Source organism: Ptychodera flava, chromosome 8 (genome assembly GCF_041260155.1).
Source record: "Ptychodera flava strain L36383 chromosome 8, AS_Pfla_20210202, whole genome shotgun sequence".
Classification (NCBI taxonomy): Eukaryota; Metazoa; Hemichordata; class Enteropneusta; family Ptychoderidae; genus Ptychodera; species Ptychodera flava.
In genome coordinates, this window is record NC_091935.1 from 21,079,898 (window position 1) to 21,107,167 (window position 27,270).

Genomic DNA, 27,270 nt, shown 5'->3' on the forward strand with positions numbered 1-27,270 from the left:
TTGGCCCTTATTTACTTACATCTCTTCGTCCTCAATGGGGTAATTTCTCAACTGAGACAGTCAACTTTGTAAAATTACTTAAGTACTTCACAAAACTTAGCGATTCCTAACAAAATGACATCACGCTTGCCTTTTTGATGGATGTGTACCTCTGCGATGTATTGTGACAAAATGTGCGACGCCAAGCTAATTTAAATAAAAGCTAAAACTGCCAGTATCGAGTTCGCTAGATATGCTGTTGCTCATATTTTAAAAAAATACAAACATAGAAGCCCTATTCTTTTGCCCTTTTCTTCGTTAACATCAAGTTCAAGCCGAGCATTCCTTGGAAAGTGTTTGTATAAACAAAGTTTGCATAAACAAAGTACGCAATGACATTGCATCAGTATCGGGGGATAGATAAAATGACACAAAACACAAAACATCTGTATAATATAAAATAGTGGCTTTTATATCCATATTTGCAAATTCTCTTCGATTATAAGTAAACACAAATTTCACATTGTGACGTAGACTGTCTAAAGACATCTTTCGGCATGAATATTATCGTTGTCGTTGCCTAGCAACAAAACAAGTTCAGATACTATGATACATTGTTCCAGGGACCATGATTTAGTACGATTTCCACTTGTCGAGGATAATTGTAGTGACGGTGGTGGCCAAACGAAAGCTGTTCGGAATTCGCCATGCTTTGATTTTTTTGAACGTATTTACATTTTGCGGTGTTCACCGTCTTTGTAGAGAAGTCGACGCTGCACCACTGTATATGTGAGTGGAGAAAAGTTCTAAACTAAAAGTGGCGTTCCACTTGAACTTGTGCGCATCATCAAACAAGTTCACGTAAAATTGTTTATTCAAATCATGACCGAAGAGGGCTAATAGGACCACTTAAGTTGTCTGATTCTTGCAAATGACGCAGCAGTAGAATTCCAAAGTTATGATTCTATTGGATATATTTTGATTTTAAGACCAAGCTAAATTGAATAGTTGTAGCCATGATCCCATGATTTAGAATATTGCACTTTTGGTAAACTAATGTGATGTAAAAGTTGGCATCTAACGTTTATCCTATGCAAGTGCCTGGTAGCAGCGCAAACAGGTTTAAACTCGGAATAATGGATAGCGCGATAAAGATTGAATACTTCGCATCAATGAAATAAATGACTGTACAAAAAATAGCTCTTTTCTGAAAATTTACTTTGAAAGGGTAAAGCGGTTTCAGTATTTCTGATTTTGTCTTCTCATGGTTCAAATTCTCTCGAGTATTAAAACGGAGGAAATACTTTGCGTATTCGAAATTCTCCTAACTTTTGGATTGAAGTTGAAGTTAGTATAATTCCGACAGCTAGAGCAGTATTCTGTCAAGATGCGGTGCGATGCGTTGAAAGCGTAAATGGAAACCTCTGTAGGACTGCGTATTGTGAGTCTTCACCCTTGACGTTTATCGGCCATACAATGTCATCAAGATGGCCGACAATATCCCAAATGATGCCTGAGTCAACCACGTGGGTCTTGGTCCAGAAGCACCTTTCACAATGAAAAAAGAGGCATTTTGAATAATGTAAATCGAATAATATTTATCAACATCTGAAGTTCGTACACTGAGGCCAGACAAAATAAAGTGTGCCCAAACATCGCCGGTTTTACTTTAAATTTGCCAATTTGATTTTTTTTTAAATTCTGTGAAGTAGTTGTTTTCAGTATTTTATTTCAGCGGAATTTTATTCGGCTTGTCTCCCGTCACGGAGTCCATGGGTGAAATACGACAAACTGTTACTTGCATGAGTAAGATGAAGACGTCTCACTCGCTTGAAGCATTCTCTTGTAGTTCCAAAGAGCAGGCAGTCTCCTTAATGATAACTATATTAATATCATCTTCAAAATGTCAAATCTGCTCCCTGAACCCTTTCTACACACTGGCCAAACTCGCCACAGAACATTAAATTCAGAGTATGATGGAGAATGGATTAAAAGTACAAATTCGCTCTCTTTGAGCTTATTTCATGAAGTTTGTTTGATAGGAAAAGTACTTTGTGTGTGTTATACCGGTCTGTGCACAACCTCAACTCTGCTCGCAGCAAGACAAGATCAAACATTCAGTGAAACATTTTACGGTCTGCACAGAAAGATCAAGTTCCATGTATGGTTGAAAATTTTTTGGACCTCATCCAAGCTTTTGAGAGGAAATCTCAATTGGCGGTGCCGTTGATATAGATATTCCCTTACATTTTGGCAATAATTATTTGTCACAGGAAAACCAGCTGGAACAGGAAAAATTGATTTTGGCTAGGGGTCACTAACAAAATCATCTGCTTGCATTGAGCAAAGCGGTAATTTTTGAAACTTTTGCAGATATGTACAGTCGTAAGTTGTTCATTGAGTGATTTTATGCAAATACTGCGGGACCATGTATTTTTGATATTACGAAAAGGCAAAACACAGTGACGTTTCCTGTTAGGGTAGTAGCTCATTAAACCAGATACAGATCTGAAGAAACGTACTGGCAAAATATCAAAATTTGTAGCTATTAATTCCTTTCAATCAAACACTTTAACACGAAATGCTTTCTCTTTTCAGTACAAAGTGAATGAATTCATTGAAAACAACACTTTTTGTTTGCTTTGTTTACCAGCATCCATCATCGGGGGGGGAAGGGGTGGGGGGAGGGGTTATTCGAGAAAAAGTTCTCGCCGCCTCAATCTCTATGCTAGGGTACTCGACGAACATATTTTTTATCCTAATAACTCGTTTTCCCCTGAAATCATTACACTGAGCAATATGGCAGATAACTCAACACGGATAACGTTTCGCATTAATCCCTCGTTACCTAGGGAATGATTAAGATTATAGAGTACATCGCTATGGGCTCCCGCTTTCATGCAAAATGATTGTTTCTGATAATCTTCACTCTTGTTCGTTGTAGATCAAAAGTTAGGCTATCGAGACTGTTACCCTTTGACCTTTACCACCAACCACTTCAGGTTTGGGTTACGGATATGGTTCGTGTTCGAAGAATACATATCACCTCTTTCTAAGGAATAGATTTTTTATAATAAACGTGATCCATAAGTGATCAGAAATGACAATGCGCTAATTTGATTTGTTTCATTTCATCTCGTAGATTACGGTTCAATCGAGATAGATAAGAGTTTGTCATCGAAGATAGTTTGTGGCATCTCCCTCCTGACGAGACATTGGATGCTATAGTAAAAGTACATATGTGCAGTGTCTTACCGGATACGAGGTGACCTGTGGCGGCTTGTGAACACTCCCACTCTAAAACTTTGCCAAACTCTTTGATCATATTTGCCACGCTTCGTGTGGTCTTGGCTAGAAACGCCAACTTCTCTTCTGTAATGGAGTTCACATCATCGCACTGTTTATGGTAGCAACCTTTCGCATTACGAAGTCCGCCTGTAAGAGATATGTGATTTTACGTTGTGAGGAATGAGTGAGCATGCAGCTACGGTATCGGTGACTGGCAACTACGGAATGTATTTCCCCGCTAAATTTGAACATGCAAGGCCTGCAAGGTTATCTGTTGTTTCCGTCAAAGTTACAGAAACTGAATACTCCCCAAAGCTGTGTTACAGCTATTCCAAATACGACTGATGTCTGACCTATTTTGCACAAAATAGCCCTGTCGATCATTGTTTTCCTTTCGGAGGTATTAAGGAACTTCGCGCCTCGGAAATGAAAGACTCAAACTTTTGCTCAAACTTTCGTCAAGCAACCGTTCAACCATTCTGTTTTCAAAATAAAAAAAATAGAAATCACGGGTTACCGTACCAAGTTCAGTACTAGAAAAATATTTGTAGAGTCGCCTACATCCACCTCCGACATATTAGTTCAATTCGTCACTTACTCACTGTGGAAGCCACCAAAACTTTAATCTGCGCACTTGTACTTTCGCGCCTGGACTATTGTAACTCTCTTTTAGCTGGTTGTCCCAAATATTTACTCCAAAAGTTGCAGAGAGTGCAAAATGCTGCTGCACGACTAGTGTATAAGGTCAAGAAATCGGACTCCGTCCAACCTCTTTTGTGTTCGCTACATTGGTTACCAATTACATCTCGCATACAATACAAACTTTCAGTAATCTGTTTCAATTCATTTATTGGATCTGGGCCGCAATACCTTACAGACCTTCTTCAACAGTACTGTCCCTCAAGACAGTTGCGTTCTTCCTTTGATACTCGCGTACTCAAAGTACCTCGTGCTGTCACGAAAAGCTTCGGCGAAAGATCATTTTCTTATACTGGTCGTACGACTTGGAATAGTTTACCTGCAAATCTCCGTCATACTCAATCTTTAGCATCATTTCGTTCTACTCTTAAAACACACCTTTTTAAATCTCACACCTGATGAGAGTTCTTTTGTAGCCATGCGCCTAGAGCTCTGCGAGATTAGGCGCACAATAAATATCCTTTATTATTATTATTATTGGCCAATATTTACCAAAGTCAACATAGCCGCCATGTCTGTGTCATCTCTAAGAAAATTAAATTTCCAATTTTCACAAAACTATGCCGGTGAAAAGCTTTTTCTTACTCCAAGAGTTTTAAAATGAGCCCCCATAAGTGGTAGACTGAAAAAGAGTTGTTAGAGTTTGATTGCCTGAATATCTGTCCCCGGGGCGCATGCTACCTAAAGCTGACATGTGTATTATTTATAACTTAACTTTTATCACAATTGAATGATTGTCTAAGAGCTCGGCCGTTATGTTGAACAATGTTTGTCCAAGACCCAAGCCATTATATGAACAGCGTTAAAGCCAACCCACGCTATAGTTAGAAAATCATATAATTTAAAACAAGCAGAAAGTGATCTAGATATTTATATATAAATAGAGAGTACCGTCACTTAATATCACTAACTTACCTGTGTCTGTCAAGAGAATCGCTCTCAAGTTATTCCGCTGCCAAAATGATTCATGGTCGCCTTCAAAGGCAGCTCCCAATGGCGAATGACCTGTCAGGGCTTAAACACAAACGAAACCAACAATTAGAAAAAACTTAGTGACTATAGAGGTTTCGATACACTATTATCGAAAAGCGCCTGTTCCTCTATGCACGTATACAAGTAACATGATAACGACAAAGTGTCGCACAGATGACTATGGCTTGAGTTGGTAGCTAACGTACTGCCATAAGATTTGTGCACAATGAATGTTCGTATGAAGTGTATATATGAATACAGTATAGGTACGATACGTTATGTATGTATGTATGTATGTATGTATGTATGTATGTATGTATGTATGGATGGATGTATGTATGTATGTATTTATGTATGTTACATATGTATGTATGTATGTATGTATGTATGTATGTATGTATGTATGTATGTATGTATGTATGTATGTATGTATGTATGTATGTATGTATGTATGTATGCATGTATGTATGCATGCATGCATGCATGCATGCATGCATGCATGCATGGATGCATGCATGCATGGGTGGGTGGGTGGATGGGTAGGTTGGGTAGGGTGGTGGTTGGTTGGATGGATGGCTATATAGATAGATGGATAGATAGATAGATGGATAGATGGATAGTTGGATGGATGGATAGATAGATAGATAGATAGATAGATAGATAGATAGATAGATAGATAGATAGATAGATAGATAGATAGATAGATAGATAGATAGATAGATAGATAGATAGATAGATAGATAGATAGATAGATAGATAGATAGATAGATAGATAGATAGATAGATAGATAGATGCATAGATACATACATGTATCCGGGGTAAAAGACATAATTCTTGCTTATAGTCTGTTAATATATTATCTTTTAGGGAAGCACCGTGAGGCAGTGGTTACGTTACCAGTCTCACTATCAGACTGGGAGAATGATGAGTTCGAGACACTGTAAGTCCAGAGTAACGGACTCGCTGTTGGAGGATGATGAGTTCGAGACTCTAGCACGGTGTTGTGCCCTTGAGCTAGGCACTTTACTCCTCATTGCACTATCAGGTATTGAGTAATGGGTACCTCATCCTGTAATTGGGCAATGCTTGTAGGATGAGGGATTGAATAAAAAACATACATAGATAAATACACACATCAATCCATACATGTGTGAAATAATTTAAGTAGTTTTTTAAACTGAGTAAAATTTCATATTTACAAACCTGAAGAGCTCAGAATTATCGGTTCATACATAAAGTGATTGGTTTCAAGCTGGTCCCACTGTTCACTAAATCCCGAGATCAGATCAGCGTCTGCTTCCCTGCCGACAACGGCGATGAAATCGCCTCTCTTTTTTCTCGCCTGTAATCTTTGACTAAAGTCTCGAAGCAACTGGGAAGATAAAATTGATAGCTCTTTATTTTATGAGTTTGTTCTAAACTCTGAGGCTTATTTGAACTGTACTTGCAAACGTCTCCTCCTTTGATTGAGACCATCGAGTGCGTTGTATGTCGGAAAATATTCTTACATGCATCTCCAAACAGCAACAACTTCCAGAGTTTGGCAAAGTTTCTGCATTTTCCTACAAACAACTTAAATCTGTTTTGTCGTCCATCCTCCCTCGGTGACCCACGACCATAAAAGCAACGAAAAAGCTAGCGCTTCACTTACGAAGAATGCTCCCGCTGGAAGGGTTTGACTGTTTTCCTCACTGTCATAATTCATGAGGCTCTCCAGGATAACAGCGCCCCCAAACGTACTGTTTGCTCCTTTGACATCCAGGAAGCGCACGAGCCACTCACTGACGAAAGCAGCACTTCCAATCCTGTTGTCGCTGCCGTCTGATATTTGAGAAAGGAGTTGAAAAGAGTAGTTTTAGTTTTATGTACGTTTTAAACTTTTACTTTTGGATCAATGCTAGGAAAAAAGATACGGGACTGCTGAAGTTCACCGTATGTTAAGTGCGAAGAGCTTTCCTCTGGCGATGAATCTTTTAATTAATAGCTCAAGAAAGGGCCTTAATTACCAAAATTGTGACACAATAGAATGAAACCACATTTTGTGATATCTCCTTCGTTCTTGTGTTTTGTGTTGCGTATCTCCATTATTGTCAGGATAGATGGAACGAAAAATGATTTGCAATAATATCACTGGTGGTTTCCAGCAGACGACATTTTGAATCCAACTCAGCGCGTTTGTTAACAGGCGTAGATTTGTCAGCATTGGTTATATTGTGTAGCTTTTCTGAAAAAAAAACATTTGCATCGCTTGTTTATGTTAGAGTAGCTAGGTGCGCGTTTTGTCGTCATCAAAACAAATATTGTTTATCGAATTTCAACACCTCCTAGAACTATAGTACAGTGGTACAGTGGTACGCCCCAATCATTGATATAATGAAACATCATAAGGAAAAACTAGTTTGAAGATTAATGCATGAAACTTAAGTAACAGATATAATTACTTTGTATTTGATGTAATGTGTGTAATAAGATAGATAGATAGATAGATAGATAGATAGATAGATAGATAGATAGATAGATAGATAGATAGATAGATATGTATAATAATCCGATTCCAATGGTAAAGTGGGGAACAGCTCTTTTTGACAACAGGCTAATTCCTCCGAACTATTTTTGAAGACGACAAAAACTGAACATATAGGGCCAGTGACCTTGCACTTCGTTCATATGTAACAATCCGCCTACGCGCACACCACTTCCAAAACTTCCACGCCAAAGGGGAGTCCTGGACCCACGACTTCCTGTATGCATCACTTCTATAACGTCAAAAGCGACGATGGACTCATTGTATTCATTATCCAAATACGGGACTCGCTGTTTATGCAGTTGATGTAATATGCGCTCCGAAATTGAAAGTCTCTAACTTTAGCTGAAACTTTCGCTGCAGAAACTTGAAACCACTCCCCTTTCAAAATAAAGATTTAAAACCTATAGGGTCACCGTGCAAATTCTGGTACTGGAGGAACGTCAGTGGCAGTGAATTTCTTTTATTTGCAGCGCATCGTAATCAAGTAAAATAACACAACAAAACAAAATACTGAGGTCATCAAAGCCCAATGTGTCGACAGCAATTTTATAATGAGTGAGTTCGATTACTGAGATTTAGCAAATACACCCTGTTGGGATGGCATCCGCCTGGTCATTCACTGCGCCGTCATTTTCAACAATCATTTCGGGGCTGGGGTAAATGTCCGATGGGTGAAAGTCCAGGCCAGGGATTGGGGGCAATAGTACATTGACAAGTCAAACAGGCGACCTTTACTGGGTGTTTTAACTTCCTCGCGAGAGATCAATGATTCCGCGCCCTGTACTGGCCTGCTGGATACTGTTCTCGTGATTATAACTAAGCAAGGCAAATTTTTGAGTCGTTTGTATACACCCACCACTGTTGCGGAGCGTGCCTCGGAAGAATTGAAACCGCTATGTTTTACCCTTATAACGGAGCGAAGCTGATAACATGTGAGAGGGTTATCTTGACGCCAGTAAAATTCACTTTCTGTTTACCTCTTGTTTTTGTTTTGTGTTTCTTTGTTGTTGTTGTTGTTGTTGTTGTTGTTGTTGTTCAAAAAGTGATATTGACAATAGGCTTTTGCATATCGTGATAATTTGCGCAGAGAAAGTAAACATTATTGTAAGCTTGTGAACATACTTACCGACCTGGTCTTCCGAGAGGTCAAAAGCTACGAACACGACGGTGTTGTTGAAGAGACAAACTTCAGAAGTCACCAATTTTACTGCTTCGATCAACGCCGCCATACCTGAACCGTTGTCATCGACACCTGGAGAGGTGGCAACAGTATCGAAGTGCGCCCCCACGACGAACACGTTGTCGTTGGCCGTCCCTCGTCTTTCGCCGTTGAGTATTCCTATCACGTTGGTGCCCACATACTGCAAGGGTGAGAAGAAATGACATGCCCTATATTAGTGTCTTCAAAGAATCAATGATGATTTCTATTGCATGATGCATTAATAAACTCATTATTTATTCATTGAATTTATCTTGTAGTTATCAACAATAATATCTTCTGTTGCTGGAGAGTATGTTATACTAAATCAACTACATCTGTGATGTTGTGATCACATTTGTCTTATTAACAAATACCATTTTAATATCTTATTGAAGAAATACCTTACCGACCTTGAAACTTAACTTAAAAATATGGATTCGTCTCTTTGAAGTATTTGCGTTTCGAGGCCACCAATGCATATGCAAGAGGGCTAACAACGGATTGTAATAGCGGATTGTCAAGGCAATTATATGTCGAAGCCAAATTTTTATTGTTTTACGCAGGAATTCTATGACTAAATTCAAAATTTAATTAAGTGATGAACTACACAACAAACCAAGGCGATGTGCGAATTCGTGGCATGTTAAGGATAATGTTTCTCTGTTAGCCACTTCAACAAAGTACATCTGATGTCATCCAGATGTTTACTGCGCCTTGATCATGATCAAGCAAGCCGGCATAAATTTGTTTATATGCAAACAACGTAAACAACACCTACCACGAGTTCTTTAGAACTAGCACCCTGTTGTTTAAATTCATAAAAATTATGTATCCATCATATACAATCCTGTTCTGTCACAGGCAATAAACGAACCAAGAGGATACTGTCTTAGATTTTGCAGTCAATTCAGCAAATGATATTCGTTCATTTAGATCAAACCCACTCCCCCATTTCCCTCCCGAACAAAAGTCCATAAGGTTTCTTCTCGCTCGCTCTTGGACATGAACTTTGTCGGAGGATAAGGAGACTCAATTGCGCATGCACCTCATCGATCAGTCTGGGTGTTTCACCAACAGGCAATGTGACGAGAATAACAACGCTAGGAATGAAAGTAAAGCTTGCTGAGGTGAACTAATGCTATGGGAAATAATTTGTCACAGAATTGAGGCTACGAAAGTTCCTGCACCGATTGTTTGGGAGTGACATATACGCAGCTGTGAATACAGTGCAAAATTGGCTCAAGTCGTAAAGCAGTTCGCAGTTTTTTAGTGTTACAAAATCCAAGGGTCACCAATGGGGATTGCGAAAGTGCACTCGCGCTCCTAAACGAACAAATTTCACCTTTTGAACTTCTGCGTCAATCTGAGAGGTTCCCTTGGGTACAAACATCCTGTTTCAATCACAACAGCAAGCGCCAACACTTAATGTCTTTCTATCATTCGAAGCAAGACTAGCTCCTGTTTTCAACGCGACAGAACTTAAGTACAAACCTTCTCTGCTGCGTAGCCTTGAACTGTAAATTTATGAAGCTCAACTTCCAACCCATACCCTGTAAAGGCCTCAGCGATGTACTTGATTGTGTTGTTTTTGTTCTTGGGTACAACCTCGTGATTTCGGCAGTCCGAAAAGTGGTCTTCCAGTATCGTCCTCAGGTCAGCTGCCAAAGTGTCGTTGGAATTTGCTGCACCGACGAGCTGGAAACTGTCGACTAAAACATCAAACAGCGGAGGGTGTAAGTGCGAGGCCGAGGTTCGGACAGTGATGCAGACGGCACGCATGCAGTGCGGAGACAGGAAATAAGAACAATCGGTTGACATTGTGTTCTTTTGACTCACTTTCCCGTGACTGAAATCACAGGCTGGCCATCGGGACAAAGAAAAAATTGGATTTCTGATCTGAATATCAATGTTGAATTTTGATTAAATGGAACCGATTAGTGTTATGCAACACAGGTTGATAAATTATTTGAATTCTCAGATCCCAAAGTACCCTGTTGCATAAAAAAGGCAAGCTGAAACCAGTTGCAGAAAAACGGATTAGGTTTAATACCCTTGAAATAAAATATGGGACACGTCTGTTAAGGGATGGACCATTTGATCTTGGGACGGGGGTGGTCAAAAACAGAAAAAAAAATTCAGAGCAGAAAGTTAGGAAAAAAAAATCTTCAAACTAGTTTGCAAAATAAAAAAAAATAAGAAGACAAATGCGTAAAAAAAAATCTGCAAAAGTCTTTAAAATCTGGATTTTTTTAGATTTTGCCGACAGGAAGCAACTTTCTGTATTTTTAGTACATCCTCCGGGAACATTTTTAATTTTAATTTATACATTTAGAGTGACTGTATCCCTCATACTGAAAGTTGTGATTATCTTATCTTTTCAGGACTTTTGTATTCTGATCACTTGAAAATTATAAAATTATAAAGCCTGTTTTCTACTTGTTTCCTGCGTACAAACCAAGCAGGTACACTGGGTAAAACATTGAAACTATGGTATGGTTGTCAAGACAGAAAGTTGTATTTGCCATTTAAGATCAAGGTAAACAGATGCAGGCCACATCAGGTTCATTTTTTCCCAGCATTTTATTGCAATGATGAATGCAAGAATGGGTGAACAAGTAGAAACACGTCAATAATGATAAAACGACATATCAAGTCATTATGTATTATTTTGCTTTTAAAAAGGCATTTTCAATCCTCTTTTCTCAAAAAACAACAGCAACACATTTTTTAACATTCATCAATACACTACGTAGAATGCCATCTATCCAACAAATCCCAACACAAAAATACACAAAAGAGTTGACCTTTGAAAGTTTCTCGATAGCAAATACTGAAAAAATCTGCATGAATAATCGTTTGTGTGTAGCAAATGCTGAATGACAATTATCTGAATAATTTTTCCACCACAAAAAAAGAGCATGATTTAAACAAATCTTAAGGGACTTATGTAGCAAATTTCAAAGAAATTGGACAAGCCCTTTCAGAGAATACAGATTTTTTGACCATGAATGGCATAAATTGCCCTAAAAAGACAAATATTGAAATTTCACCGCATCTATACACATCCAATCAATCTGACATGCTGCTACAGAGAAATAGATGTTTTGATCAAAAAAGGGCAACAATTGCTCTAAAAACACAAATATGCAAATTTCACTATATTTTGCAAACAGCTTCTCAGCTTGTCAAAATCAATTGTAAATCATGAGATATGCATGATGTTTGGTAGGGTGAATGTAGGCATTTCACCACGCAGTAGAAAGAGAAGCCAGAAACCAAAATAGTCAATTTCAAAACTATAGGAAGCTACTGAGGAGCAAGAAGACCATGTTTCAGAGGAAGATGTGTAATCTGAAAAAATGCTCCCCAAGTGCCACCAAATAACACCATTTTAATCTCTATTTTTCAAAAGCTTCAACGGCAGGAGGGGGGCACCCCCCTCCTGACCTTCCCCTGCAAAAATACTCCCCAAGTGCCACCAAATAACACCATTTTAATCTCTATTTTTCAAAAACTCCAACGGCAGGAGGGGGACACCCCCTTGTGGTGCTTGTGGTGCTTTGCACCACATCTTTGCCCTCTTTATCATCAGACAGCGACGAACTAAAAAAAATTATAAATCTGAAAATTTACTCTGAAAAAAAATTTGCACAGTTAATCTCAATTGGAAAAAAAAATAGAAATTTACCATCCCCCTCCCAAGGTCTAATGGTCCATCCCTGAAGGGACATTAGCTGTAACTTTTGACTAATTTTTCACTACTCTGTTTTAATGTATCAACTACAGAATTTTACTATAATTCGATCATCATGACCAATGCCCGGTGTCCTGCTTGCCAACACAGCCTGTATATGTGAAATGACCATTGTTATTGTTGATAAATGTATTCAAGTCCGGACCTGAATACAAAATTTGTACAATAACAATGCAGATTATACTCATATAGGGTATATTTATGAGCTAAATATTAGGAATTTCTCCATGATTAAGGGATTCAAACCAGAAACTGCAGATGATACACAGAACAAACAAACTAAAGAAATGGCCAAAGTTACAGCTAATGGATCTTTAAATTTGCGTTTGCTCTAGAAAACTGGAAGAATTCTCTATTTCACTGAACCTGTTAGAAGCGTAAATCACCTCAAACTTACTAATATTTGCTTTAAGATGAACAGCCTTCTCTGTGTCAAAGCTATGATAAAAATTGATTTGCTATTCTCACATTAACAAGGCTGTGAAAACTTATTTTTCTATTCTATGACTCAAAAAGTAAGTCCAAAACAAATTGTCGACTAGAAACGAGTTGTTAGATTTCGAGAGATCTAAAATCTGAATACGTGGCGCATAAGCCTTAATTTAATTTGCGTTGGTAACAGAAGTGAAACCGCTCCTTACATGTACATAAGATACACTGCAGTCACACGTCAGTTTAATTTGGGTGCTAAAGAGCAATTTGAAGAAATAAATTCATTGTGGAAGATCTCGAATGGTCATCGCATAGGCGAACAGCAAAGTGCAGGATTTAAAAACTTAAGCTTATCACCTTTCAATTTGACTCCGGTAAGCTGTAAAATGTGACTAACACTATGAAAAATGATTTCCATGTATTCAGGAAGGGCTGCTTGTATCTCTCTCTCTCTCTCTCTCTCTCTCTCTCTCTCTCTCTCTCTCTCTCTCTCTCTGTCTCTCTTATGCCAGAAAATAATTATTAACAAGCGTGGTTCTCTCCTAAGTATCCGATGACCAAGCAGTGTCAACATCAAGTTTTTCTCGTGAACGCTTAAAATATGAAAACCATCATTACTACTGCCTATAGTTATACGAAACTAAAGTGACATGATCGTGTTAGCACTTAAAATAGGTTTTTGATCACCATGAGTTACATTTATATGAAACAAAATGTAAGCTTAAAAGGCTAATTCGCAAAATTCCCTGCATTCGGTGATGCCCAGCGGACGGAGCATTAACAATTTTCAAAATAAACGCGACAAAATTTAATGAGAAACTCATTTCACGTCCGGGAAATCTCTCGGTCACATATTAACTGTAGCAGAAACATTCCCGAATTGCGTGAAACACGTATAAAATCAGTTTTACTCACGCAAGTGCACTGCGGCCCAAATGTGCAGCACGGCGAGGGCTGACGTTGCGATCATCGCTGCAGCTTCTTGTAAGTTCTCGGCTGGACCCTTCAGGAGCGAGCTGTACTAGTCTGAAGTGGAGTTCGGTCAAAACCCAATTATTATAGACTATCCCACCGACGAAAACAGGAAAGGCAAATTCTGATTCATTATCCGGTTATCATGTAATGTGACACTTCCCCTGCGAGAAGAGACTCCAAAACTATAGTGTCAATCATCAGTGGGGGTTTAAATGTGACATTAAATTTCAGTAGCTGACCTTTTTCACAATAATCCAGGGTAGGCGATGAATAAAAACTCTCAGGTCAAATACATCGTTGCAGAATGCACGCAGAGGAAGAAGGAAATTTAGAGATTATCAACTTTCAATGATATCATTGTAGGTCATTACAGTTCCTTTTTGGCGGGCTTCCTTCTGCTGTCTGCTCCCCATTAAGACCCGTCACCTTACAAGGCTGCTACCCCTTTTCATATGTATTGACGTCCTGAGAATTTACAACAAACCAAACTGGAGATGCAGTTTAAGGTAGAACGCACCTCGGGGACAGACATTCGGACTCTCAAACTTTTACAATTTTCTTCTGATATACCACATGTGGTGAGAAAAAACTTTTCACCGGCTTAGTTTTTCGAAATTCGAAAATTTTTATTTTTCTCCATAGAGTTAACACAGGGATGGCGGCCATTTTGAATTTCTAATATCGGTAAATCTTGGGTAATTTGTTTCTCTAGTACCAAAATTTGCACGGTGACCCCCTATTTTTAATCTTGATTTTGAAAGAGAATGATTGAACGATTCCTTGAGGAAAGTTAGAGCAAAAGTTTAAGTCTTTCACTTTCGAGGTGCATACTACCTTAAGGAAGTTACATGTCAGGGAACGACGTCGTAGCAATTTTTTATTAGCCAGAAATCGGCAATACTTGATCGAATCTTCAACGTGTGCCTGAAGAGTGACCGCATGCGTCACTGTCAACCGACAGGACAGATTGAGAATCTGACGACACGGTTCTCGGTATATCTGCGTTAAATGTGTGGGATATATTCTAATGGAGTATTGTCGTTAAAAACAACTTCAAAAATCAGTGCAAAGGGTGCAGCAAGCGTTTATTCGACATGCGTACCGTATACGGCCAACTGTTCGTTGAATTCGTGAGTAATGACGAGAAGGTATTTGTTAGTATTTAAAAATAGACACCGAGTATAATAGTCCTTTTAACAGCGAAAGATCAGGAACTATTTCAGATGTTTGTTTGCTATTCGTACTGACTATCTTTCCAATCTTATCTTCACATCCCAAACTTCCTGTTCAAAGTAGGATCAGGGGGCACCCTATGACTAGTTAACTTTAATGCCAACCGTGTTAGGGTTTAAATTGGTAGTGGTTTTTATTAGGCCTCAAATTTCTACACTTTTTCATAAACAGGACGCTTCTCGTACTTGTTTGCGGTATGAGTAGGCACAGTTTGAATAACAATACATCTCTCTTTGTTTATGTATTTAAATTTGGCAATTAATACAGCTTTCTTGAAAACGAGCGAGTGCACTTACACCGAAAAGTGTGATTGGGGTACAGCTTGCGTATAATATATATAGCGAGCATCTTTGGTTTATACTATTATCCACAAACAAATCGTTTCTCTCTCGTTGTCTTTTCGCCTGCCAGTCTCCCAATTTTCCCACATATATACTCTTTTGTCTCCCTATCTCTGAGTCTCTCCCTAGTTCCATCCTCTCTATCCTCTGTCTTCTGTTTCCACATCTCTCTGTAACTGCCTATATCTCTCCCAGTCTCCCTTGGTCACTCTACCGCCCTGTCTCTATGCCTCGCTTGTCTCCCTACCTATACCGATCTCTTTTTCTATCTGCCTCCCACCTTTGCCTCCTTATCTCCCTGTCTCCCTAACCTCGTCCCCGACTCTATGCCTCCCAACCTAATATCTCGCTATCTCTCGAGTCTGCCTCTCAATCTTTGTCTCTCCTCCTACTTTTGTCTCTTTATTTCCCTGTCTCTCGACATATAGTCTAGCTACCTTCCTATCTATAAACTTCCCTAAATGTATCTTCCCTCTTCTGCTACCTTCCCATTGCCGTAGTTTCTTGGTGCTGTTTTTTTTTGTCTGTCTACCTCAATGTTCAAGTCCCTGTCTCTCTGCCTCTCTGTCTCATTGCCTTTTCGTCCTCCGGTTGGCGAGCAACAATGCAAAATGTAGGACTTTCAACGGCTCAAGGCACACACCCTCTCTTGTGTTCAGGTTCGATCATCGGTAAATAATTCACTTTGAAACAACAGCTGTACTATTCAAGCTTCTGATCGATGATCAACTATCTGAATTATTGTCTGATTGATTAATTTTATTTGCCAAAAATATTCGTGAAATGAAGATATGTAAAACATAACTAAAACCACAAATGCAAAAACTGTACATCCCTTTCCGAGTACATACAAAAATGTTTCCGTTCGCATTGCGAGTTGCGGTCGGATTGTCTCACGGATTATCTTTGTCTACAGCATAATTCATTTGACCACTAACTTTACTGTTTTTTATTTGAAACAACCGCGAAAGCGGAAAAGAGCGATGGGAAAGTCTGTAGGATTTCAAAATACTAGTGAACTGAAATATGTGAAAAATTACTGTCAATCAATTAGTGTAAGAAATATAGTATTGACTGTCCTTTGAAATGCATAGTGATAGATAAATAGTACACGATCAGAAGTGCAATGACGTGAATGTAGATTGATTAGCGGAACAAAATGGCATTGGTATGACGTGAACGTTTTAAAGGGGATAATCCGTTGGGTAAGAGAATTCGTGTACGGTGTCCAACGTTTGAGATAGTGATTGAGTGATTACGGAAAGCGATAGATGTGTTGTTGTCGAACATGTGTTGTTGTTGTTGTTGTTGTTGCTACTGCTTAGTCGTTGTCGCATCGTTGTTGTTGTTGTTGATGATGTTGTTGTTGTTGTTGTTGTTGTTGTTGTGTTGATGATGATGATGATGATGATGATGATGATGATGATGATGATGATGATGATGATGATGATGATGATGATGATGACGATGATGATGATGATGATGATGATGATGATGATGATGAGAAAGTCAACAAATAAAACAGAATATTGAAGGTTTTTGAGTACAAAAATTGCCGCATAATGTTGGCAGTTCTGAAATATGAAAGTCAAAACTTGGTGGAACGACGCTAGATATCGTAGAGACAATAGTACTGGTGGTGATGGCTGCAAATCATTCCTTCTTGGCGTTCTTTATTTGATTATGATCACAGTGATAAACCAGAGACCTCCAAAGAACACAAGGGGCGTCAAACGTTGCTCGGTAGACCCTAGAGTACGAAGAGAAGCAAACGAATGAACGAGCAAATGTGTTTTGATGCCTAACCTGCATGCTAGCTGTACTAGAGGTGAAGCCAATGAGAAGGTAGCAGGTCTGAATTGTCACGTGATTGCGGTAAACTACTGCATAGAACGTATAAGGATGAAGTTCATCGGAGTTCTTCTTTGTTCGAAACAAATAATCCTCCATGTTGGGAGACTTTTGAGCTTTTGTTGTATCATTGTACCCTCTCATTGCTGTAGTGAGTGCAGTGTTTTGTACAATTTTATACGTTAACGGCAATTAAGGTTTTCGTCACATACTTACTCGTGTGAATTTCAATGTCTCCCGCCAATCGCGAAGGCCAATGATTAGGTTTAATTAAGATTTGTATTCATTCTATTTTGTATCATGCCCTGTTTGGATGCACGACACTTCATGTGATTTGCGTTTATTTTATTCTCACAATGACATCATAAGAGTTGGTGGTCAGAAATTAGACACTCTAGCCGCAAAATATCTGTCAATACAGCCAGTCGTACGGTCAAGTTTCTTTGCATGAGAGACGCGTGTCACTGTGCTAGGACAGGGCTAGGTTAGAGACATCAGAGAACAATTTCTTCGTGTCACATTTCAAGATACTTTTTATGTAAGCCTGTCTGAAAATTTCTAAAACGCTGCCACTGGGTTATGATATGTGAGAACTGTTTCTATCTTTGTAAATCTTCATTTGACATTTTTAGATGCCTCGTTTTGTAAACCTGGAATTGTATCGCTTACCAAATCACGTGATACTTGTAATTTACATTTACCCGACTTTGTATGTATTTTCTTCGTATGCGACATTAATGTAGTTGTGTAATTTATCGGCTGCAAGAGGAATTGGTTTCCATGGGTCTCTTTTTGAAATACAGCGATAAAGTAGAACAAAAAGTCTCGTCTTAAAATGTCACTGATAACTTTACGTCACCTGATATGCACGTGTCTTCGAGGTTATCGACTCCGAGTTCTTTAATCATGTTGGCCACACTGCGCGTTGTCTTGGCCAAGAACAACATTTTCTCGTCCGAGATAGAATCCACGTCGTCGCACTCTTGGTGGTAGCATTCTATCATATCTCCTCGAAAGTTGGCTGAGAGAAACACGAGAAGTCAAAGAAAGCGGATCACGGAACTTTCCGAACCAGACGGGGAAACCACCTTTCTTCCCCCAATATCGCCATTATTATACTTGCATATTGTCCCCACATATATGTATTGTGTTCAGCCCTCGTTTAACAACCACCGCCCTCCCCCGGCCGGCTACCATGCGACCATATAGATAATATACAATTTAAATAATTATTAACAAAAAAGCAAATTGAAACGGTAAATTAAATTTGTTTTCAATATGTTGAATTGTCTACATTACTGGATAAGCCATTGGTACTATTTAAAGAGCAATTTCTGAGACTGTAAATTGAATTTGCCGTTGAATACTACAACAACAACAAAATTAAGCTATTTCCTGTGAATACGCTGACCAAAAAGTCGTAACCTTAGCAAGAGTCCACACAGCTCAAAGATAAAAACAAAATTAATATTACCAAAATGGCTTGGTAACTTATTAAAGTGACTAGAAATAGAAACATTTGACCCAAATTAAATATATCGACGGATTGACAGTAGGTCAACGCTTGAACCGTTTATCATCGAAAAAATTGCGACTACTCATCAAATTTAGCGATAAACATATACCCATATCAGATATCTTGTCTCGCCGGAGGGTGTGTTAACGATTCTCTTGATTGTAACGACTTTCCAGTAGTGCTAATAGCTATACATAGTCCTGTTCAAACAGAAATATTTAGTTTTGCTCGTGTTCGCTTACCTGTGTCTGTCAAGAATATGGCCTTGAATGAATCCGGTTCGTAACGCCAAAACGACGTGTGGTCACTTCGAAAGAAATCCCCGTATCGACGGTAGTCTTCGTCAGTTGGGACACCTGTCACAAATATTAAGAGTAATGTGTTAAGGATGTACGAGCGGTACGCGCGCGTGGAATTTGTCACTTCCCATAGGATTACATTGAAATTTGCTGGAAAATCAATTTCTGCTAATGTCATTTTCATGAAAATTTGCACAAAGCTCAGTCTAGAGAAATAAATAATACTGACCAAATAAAATTATATGGTCACCGCGCTAAATTTTGAGATAAACAGCATTGAATTATTTCGTCCATAGAAAATGCATTGGTGAAAAAATGCTGACTCAGCATTTTTTCTCACAAATGGCAAAATTCATGGTCATTTATCTCACAAACGAGCGCGGTGACCCCTATATTTTATCACACATTTTGATAATACTTACAAAGGAGAATCCAAAAATTGACAATTTAGAGAAATGACATTACTTTTAATTTTACCGATCGTACATCCTTAAATAGTCAATGAACTAATATAACAGTTTTCATGGTTATTTAGGTGACGGCGAATCACCGACTTCGGCTCCCTTGTTGTTGAAGAGGCGATGGCAATCCATAATGCGTCGTGCGGTGATTTATACCAATTTCTTTAGCCTGATTTCTGAACCCTTGTACCTTGTGGGTCTGTGTCTTTTTCATATCTTTTATGAGCCACAAAGTTTGCCATTTTGATTTTATTGTACCAATTATCCGCAAAATTCAGACACAGGTCTGAAAACACAGAGATGCTTGTACAATTTGCAACAATCTTAAAATGAATCTCAAGTGTATGACTTTCGAGAAAATGAAGCAACAAATGGACTCGTGACTGCAAAGAATGGTTACCGCACATGTAAGTCAAAGCTACACTATCCAGACAAGGTCAAAGGCGGTGCAACACACACATGACGTGGAATTACGCAGCTCTCTCGAGTGACGTCGCGGATACCAACCTGTAAATGGAAGCGGCACAGACTCATTGAAATATTCATCATGGCCGAGCGTTTTCCACTGATTGGTGAACCCTGACATCAGTGTTGCGTCATCCTCTGCCCTGCCGACCACTGTTACGAAATCGCCTGGGAAGTTGCGTGCTTCTATCTTATTGTATAACTCTGGAAAGGCCTGGAAGTTAAACGAACAAATTCAGAGAAATGAAAAATCAGTTCCCGAGGGCCTCGGAGTCTTTGAACTGATTGAATTTCTCGAGTCGGACCCATTACTTCAGATCTTGAAGGCGTGTAACTAGTAACCAGAATACCATCATCTAGCCGAAATATGGAAATAAACGTAAACCATAGACCCTCGAGAAAAACGGGAGGAGTTTTTCTCGAGGGTATATGATGTGATACACAAAATGACTGGATAAAAACATACGGACATATATACACATGCACATATACATTAGCATGTCTGCAATTTATTCAATATGTGGTTGTGCAACGTAAAATAAAATAAAATGTATGTATGTATGTATGTATGTATGTATGTATGTATGTATGTATGTATGTATGTATGTATGTATGTATGTATGTATGTATGTATGTATGTATGTATGTATGTATGTATGTATGTATGTATGTATGTATGTATGTATGTATGTATGTATGTATGTATGTATGTATGCAATATTATGTTACAGCAATGTATCATGTAATGTGTGTTCCTAGCTCGGTATCCCCATGTTTGTCATACTCAATGTACGAACGCAAATATTCGGCTTCACTGAGGAGTTAGAAAAGATCGATAGTCAAGCTGCTATGACAATGTTCAGACACGAACGATTGGGTGATTTAAAGTCATCTAAATACTCACCAAGTCCATTCCCAGTGGAAGTACTTGCGAGTTATCCGTTGCATTGAAGTTCATGAGGGTTTCAAGGACTACGGCGCCCTGGAAGGTACTGTTTTGCCCATTGTCGTTGACGAGGAAAGGTGCTAACCAGTCTTGTACAAAGTGGTCGCTGCCGATCAATCCATGACCGACTAGTAATTAATTCAGCAAGAAAGAATCGAGTGCAATTAGAGCAATAACAAATTAATACGAAAGTTATTCTAGGGCTGATCACAAAATATTGTTTGGCACTGAAGTAAATGGAGCTACATTAAATTAAATTTGACTATTTTCTGTGCTGCACGAGACTGAGAGAGATGCCACCTCTGTCTGCTACAATCTCTGATTGTGTCTCATGACGTGAAAAAATGGTATATTATCTCTAATGTTGCAGATGAGGCTTGCAAAATGTCAGAAATTCCATAGGCCATAACTGGTACACCACTATTGTACGGTGATTGGGTAAGGTTTGGCTACAGATTGGAACACTGGACTCAGTCTCGCGAGATCTCAGCACGAGAGACCTAGCCACTATCAAAATCTTCTGTGTGTCGATCGTAGTGATACGGACATGGAATTTCATATTCGTATTGTTTAAATTACAGTGGGCTGCAGACTTCAGTATTGTCCGCGATATCGACCTGTGCATACGTGCCGTCAGTGCAGTATTATTCAATTAAGTGCAGTATGACACGTATGGTAGAATTCGCCATTCGGACTACTAACCTTTTACAATTATTTTCTCATGTACCATTTTTGGGAGCTTACTTTAAAGCTCTTGTATTTAAGAAACATTTTCACCATCTCACTTTTTGAAATATCGAAAATTTTATATTTCCCCATATTAACAACGTACAGGGATGGCGGCCAATTTGGCTTTCAAATATCGGCAAATGTCTGTTTTTTTGTTTCTCCAGAACTAAAATTTGCACGGTGACTCTGATTTTATTTTTGATTTGGCGAGAGAGTGGTTGAAAGTTTTATTGAGGAAAGTTTGAACAAAATTTTCAGTCTTCCACTTTCGAGGTGATTATTACACGAACCTTAATGAATAAACAAGTATGAAAGCTTTTCACAACTGTACATTGGTCACAAACTGGAAAATCCCCCTCACCCCCTGCAAATTGCGTTTCTTTCAGATCCAAGCCAGGCGAGGTTTAGGAAGTATTCCAAGCAGTTTACAGACAGGCTTTCTTTCTAAAAATATTACCAGATGCTTTTCTAGTGGTGAAAAATCGTCCAAACCCGGTAATTTTCATTAATACGTCAAGGGGTAAAGTAGAAAATGTGTGGCACTAGAATTCTTTCTCATTGCTTTTCGAAAATCAACAAGGTAGAAAAGGCACTATTCCAACAGTAAGAGACGTGAGTGAAAGAAAAGCGCCATTTTAATACAGCTATTTTTACTCATTTCACAAGAACAAAATTACTGCAGACAGCAAGAAAGAGACAGGAATCACATTTTTCCTGGACAAGTAATCGTGCTTACATTGACACACGTCGTCATGGTTACAAAGAAATGCTTTATCTGCTTGAAATTTCAGACAGTATTCATCGCTGACGCATTTGCAAATGTCACTGTTGCTGTTCCAAAGTGATAATTCTCAGTTTCTGCAACATGAATATTATTTGTTTGCAAAAACACCCTGAAAGTAAAGCCTATATGTGAATTCAATGGAAAAGACAGATTGGTGTCTGCACACCAGTTTTTCACTGACCTGGCTGAGTTTCCTCGAGGTCAAAGGCTACGAACACAACGGTATTTGTGAAACGGCACACTTCAGATGTGACCAGTTTAATGGCTTCCAGGAACACTGCCATACCAGAACCGTTGTCATTAACACCAGGCGTTTGTCCTGACAGTGTCGAAGTGCGACCCCAACACCAACACGTTGTCGGCGGCCGTGCCTTTTCTTTTTCCAGGAAGAACACCGATTACATTAGTTCCTTCGTACTGGAAATGTACGCAGATGAAAACAGTAAATACACGACTGATAACCTCGTGTTTGCAGCGTTTGTGATTGGTCATAATCCACACTTCGGCAAACGAGGAAGGTGTCGCGAAAACTATATTGCAGATGTTTTTCATGTCTAAGTTATTTCCCTCATTTCTTTCTTTTGACGCGGTCCAAGATCCGCTACGCTTTTATAGCTCAGTGGGGTCTGTGGGCCTCGCTTGCGAGAAGGACCGGTGAGGGCGCATCACCACATGGTTGAGGATACTCAGAGGTGCGCAGCGAACAAGTGGCTGTGAGGAAGTCTATAAAGTTGGTGGTTTACCTTGGGCAAGATATCTCCAATAATTACCCATTCGCCGGCAGAATCTATGGTACTCATAAAATAATTCATTCGGAATACTACTTTATGTCAACAAGAAAACCACGATAAAGTGTACATTGTAGATCTAAGGTGTGAACTCCTTTATGACCACTTGAAGGGTCAAGTTAAAATCTTGGTTAGTCCACAGTGGGTGGAGGGACTGTGGTTAGTGCCACCATGGATGTACAAAAATCTATTTCTGTACATCCATGGTCCCACGTTCATTCAAGGTATGGGCTCTCTTTAAGTCGGAACTACAAAAGTCTGCATAGACATATATAGACTGTCGACAGTGCCTTTTCCGTCTCTTATAGGTGTAGTCTCTCGCACATATGACGCGGTTAGGGGGAGAGAATCGCAAGCGTAGCGCCGCCAGCCGGGAGCTCGAGGTTATGCTTGCGGCATTCCCAACCCCTGTATGCGCGAGAGAAAACATCAATAACAGTAAAGAAAACACTCAATGGACTGTTGGCAGACTACAACCCTTTTCAGAATTAGAGCGCGAAGCCACTGCAGTGAACTGCAATAAAACTGCTCACACTAATTGGTTTCAGCTGTAGCCAGCTGTCGAAGTCGACAACATTGTATGTCCCATGCAGACAGTTTGTCTGGGAAAGTTGAAATAAAAAAGATTTGTACATGGACCAGTGCATGGTAATGTTACATTGTATCTTAATCTTGAACACAGGGTGCCAATCGTAAACTCTCATATACAACTCGAGCCTCAGACAGAGCTAGTTTTGCCTTTGTACAAGCAGACTTTTTGGTCTTTATCAAGTAGCCTTGTTCAACACCAAAGTGGCCACGGCTACAGCTGAAACTAATTAGTGTAAGCAGTTTTATTGCAGTTCACTGCAGTGGCTTCGCGCTCTAATTCTGAAAAGGGTTGTAAGATATATACTGAGTACTTGCGCATTGGTAAGTCACGAAGTCATTTAGGTGTTGTAAATGGCTGGTTTCGATATACATAAAAATATATATATATATATATATATATATATATAATATATATATATAATATATATATATATATATATATATATATATATATATATATATATATAGCTTTACAGCCCCGAAAGTAACATTCAACCATTACTGAGTGGCTACTCACGCGCACTGCGTTGTTTTCCCCTGCGAATTCCCATTAATTCAACCTCGAGACCATATCCTTCCAGTTCTTCCTTGATGTAGTTGATTGTGTTGTCTTTATTTGTCGCGTTGACTCCGTGATTGCGATTTGTGGAGAAGTGCTCTTCAATGCTGGTCTGCAGACGTGTTGCTATGGCCATCAAGTCATCGTCAGCCTCGGCATGTCGACTGTTGCTCACTGGTGAGCGCAAAATATAACGTCATAAATTTGGTCAAAATTGTACATCCTTGAGGTGAAAAACTGTACAAAGCAGGAGTGAATCAAGTCGTACCATTTTTATTGAGTCAATTGTTTCACCCTGAATTTGAGTTTAACTATCCTACTTTCAGACTGCGCTTAGATTCTACAGGCAGACATTGGCAAGATTATCTTTTTTGTCTTAATAGATAATATGTGTAAATAATATGACAGGTGTAAATAGATATATGGCGTCAATAAATCATAAAGGGATTATCTATACTAAGTCTGGTAATATGTATAATATTTATCATACAAAATGGGTCATATTTGCTTCGTACCAAAGGCAAACAGGTGGTGTGTTTTGTAGAAATAACATCATCATAAAAACAATACAGACTGGTATTCGATTGTCGTTTTAGTGATCAGAATTTACATAATATATCAAATCCCTGAAAAAATATCAAAACTATCAAATATCAAAAACTATCAAGTAGGATCCGATGCATCTCGGGGATAGATGTTCCGACTTTGTGATCTGATACTCGGTTGTGCACATTTTGAAGCTCTTGCAGTAAATAAAATTTTCACTGTCATAATTTCTTTTCGAAAGTTTAGTATGTCCCGATGGAGCTAACACACGGATTGCAGCCATTTTTGAATTGTTAATATCGGTAAATTTTAGGTAATTTGTTTACTATGGTAGCAAAATTTGAGCGGTGACCGCTGATTTTTAGATTTGATTTTGAAAGAGAAAGTTTGAGAAAAATTTTAAGGCTTTCACTTTCGAGACGCACGCTACCTCAAATAAAAAACAGACAATAAACAAGCTCCGACTCATTTCAGAAGTAGCTTAAATGTATTTGAATTTTCTGTTAGTTTTGTTTATTTTTGTTTTGTTTTGGTTTTTTGTTAGTTTTTCAACCAAACAATCATCACATTTTATCGACTACAGTTTCTTATCAAAACCTTGGCAAAAATCTTTCAAAAAAATGACTCGGATATATTTTTAAAGGCGACAAAATTGACATTGGCGCTCAATGGGTTAAGCTATTTCCAAAGAACATCATTTCCTGTGAAACTTCACCTAAACCTTACTGTTATTCTGAATACTTTCATTTTTTGCACAAAGATGTCGGTTCTATAGCTTACTTGTTCAGTATACTGAGTTTCCTGGTCTACGTCATACTCCTATGTCTAGTATTCCATCGCGTGCGGGCGACACGGGCGTTCAGACCAACATTCACACCGTGGAGGAACTGTTGTAACATTATGTCAACATTTAAGATACACTGTACAAAATACACACTGTCATTTTCATGGCATACTCGTCCACTTGTATGTTCTTTATGTCTCTTATTTGAATCTTCATTTTATGCAGTGCAACCTCAAAAAAAGCGTGCCTGGGTAGCCTGCACAGAGGGACCATGCCAGCATACATTAGAAATCTGTCACACAATATTACCATAGCTGAATCCGGCTGTGTAATCGGCGCGTAACAGACCATGGGCGTATAGTCTACCCTCACAGAAGCAGGGGTAATCTCTTATATGGCACAAACCCATTAAAGTTATACTGTCACCTGTTCCAATTTTGCCACAGTTACCATGGAAAGAGAAAATCTAACTAATCACAGATTTTAAGCGGGTGGCCGCTTTTAAAAAACAGCGCCCTCATATGGGCATTTTGAATACCAATTGATCATATATGGGCATATTTAGATTACAGGTGACTGTATACCTTTAACTGCAGCAGTCTGAGAATAGACTGTGTTCAATTCAAGACTGAAAGGCCGCGCCCTTCACATTTTCTCACAGAAAGATTTCTGGCAACACTTGTATAAAATATACTTACACAATGTAAGCACAGTCCATGCGTACAGCAAAACGACTCGGAGCAATGACCTTGAAAACATGACGACTAGCAAGTATACGTAACCTGGTCAAGACGCTATCAGGAGACGATACCAGGATATGACGTACGGATCGGCTGACTGGGGCGGGTCTTCTTGGTCCGAATCACAAAAATCAATCTGGTTCGAACATCCGACATCGAAAACAAAAACTTTGGAGGCGCCCAAGCGCGTGACGTTTTGAACCCTGACCTGCCCATATTAAACCTATGATATCATGTTGAAATATTCCCATGTCAAGGGGCATAGGTAACTTTTGACTGGCCCACAAAATGAAATTCGCGTAGTTGAGGGTTTATTGGCATAGTAATACGCAGATCATTAACACCTTGATAAGTGACAAATTCTCAAACCAGCTGTCTTGCCTCCTGACATTACAACAAATACCTAGCATTGTGATGTTAATTAGAGGTTATAAACGGCAAGCGAGGGTATTTGGTTGCGGATATAAGACCTCTGGGCTGAAAATTAGCATATTTGGCGGGAAATAATCACCGAGCGAAGCGAGGTGATTATTTCACCCAAATATGCTAATTTTCAGCCCAGAGGTCTTATATCCGCAACCAAATACCCGAGCGCACCGTTTATAACCTCATTATAAAATGCTAAAGTTAAAAACAAGTGGACAATTGTCGTTCTTTTAGGCCAAAGTTGGAACGAGAGTTCACGAGCGCCCAGCCTCACACAAACTCTGAAAAGAACGTTTCAGAACGCGCGCGTGCACAGTTGATTCAATAAAATACGGTAAGGTAACGCATCGATATTGCGACAACGAATTTGAAGAAATTTACTT

The 27,270-nt window shown here is 39.0% G+C and overlaps 2 protein-coding genes across 2 annotated transcripts; both read right to left on the minus strand.

Moving 5' to 3' along the window:
• Positions 1-424: 424 nt before the first annotated feature.
• On the minus strand, positions 425-14,228 carry LOC139138770 (uncharacterized protein YfbL-like). Its single transcript, XM_070707292.1, has 8 exons — positions 13,769-14,228; positions 10,159-10,376; positions 8,593-8,827; positions 6,591-6,760; positions 6,143-6,311; positions 4,882-4,980; positions 3,235-3,414; positions 425-1,527 (listed from the first exon to the last, which is right to left on the minus strand). The coding sequence occupies exons 1-8, from the start codon at positions 13,821-13,823 to the stop codon at positions 1,442-1,444; spliced, it is 1,212 nt and encodes a 403-aa protein (XP_070563393.1). The 5' UTR covers positions 13,824-14,228; the 3' UTR covers positions 425-1,441.
• A 1,912-nt stretch (positions 14,229-16,140) lies between these two features.
• On the minus strand, positions 16,141-26,657 carry LOC139138771 (uncharacterized). Its single transcript, XM_070707293.1, has 8 exons — positions 26,420-26,657; positions 24,350-24,565; positions 22,635-22,870; positions 20,899-21,068; positions 20,037-20,208; positions 19,012-19,125; positions 18,113-18,274; positions 16,141-17,152 (listed from the first exon to the last, which is right to left on the minus strand). Exons 3-8 carry the CDS (start codon positions 22,735-22,737, stop codon positions 17,076-17,078), a joined length of 798 nt encoding a protein of 265 aa, XP_070563394.1. The 5' UTR covers positions 22,738-22,870; positions 24,350-24,565; positions 26,420-26,657; the 3' UTR covers positions 16,141-17,075.
• Positions 26,658-27,270: the final 613 nt, after the last annotated feature.

Coding starts and splice junctions, on each gene's coding strand:
- LOC139138770 (XM_070707292.1), bottom strand. CDS start 13,823: ATGATCGCAACGTCAGCCCTCGCCGTGCTGCACATTTGGGCCGCAGTG. Junction 3,415..4,881: donor GATTCTCTTGACAGACACAG/GTAAGTTAGTGA, acceptor TATCTCTTACAG/GCGGACTTCGTAATGCGAAA. Junction 1,528..3,234: donor CACAGGTCACCTCGTATCCG/GTAAGACACTGC, acceptor TCATTGTGAAAG/GTGCTTCTGGACCAAGACCC.
- LOC139138771 (XM_070707293.1), bottom strand. CDS start 22,737: ATGGCAGTGTTCCTGGAAGCCATTAAACTGGTCACATCTGAAGTGTGC. Junction 21,069..22,634: donor CCTCGAGGAAACTCAGCCAG/GTCAGTGAAAAA, acceptor ATTAATTACTAG/TCGGTCATGGATTGATCGGC. Junction 20,209..20,898: donor TTCCACTGGGAATGGACTTG/GTGAGTATTTAG, acceptor TTTAACTTCCAG/GCCTTTCCAGAGTTATACAA.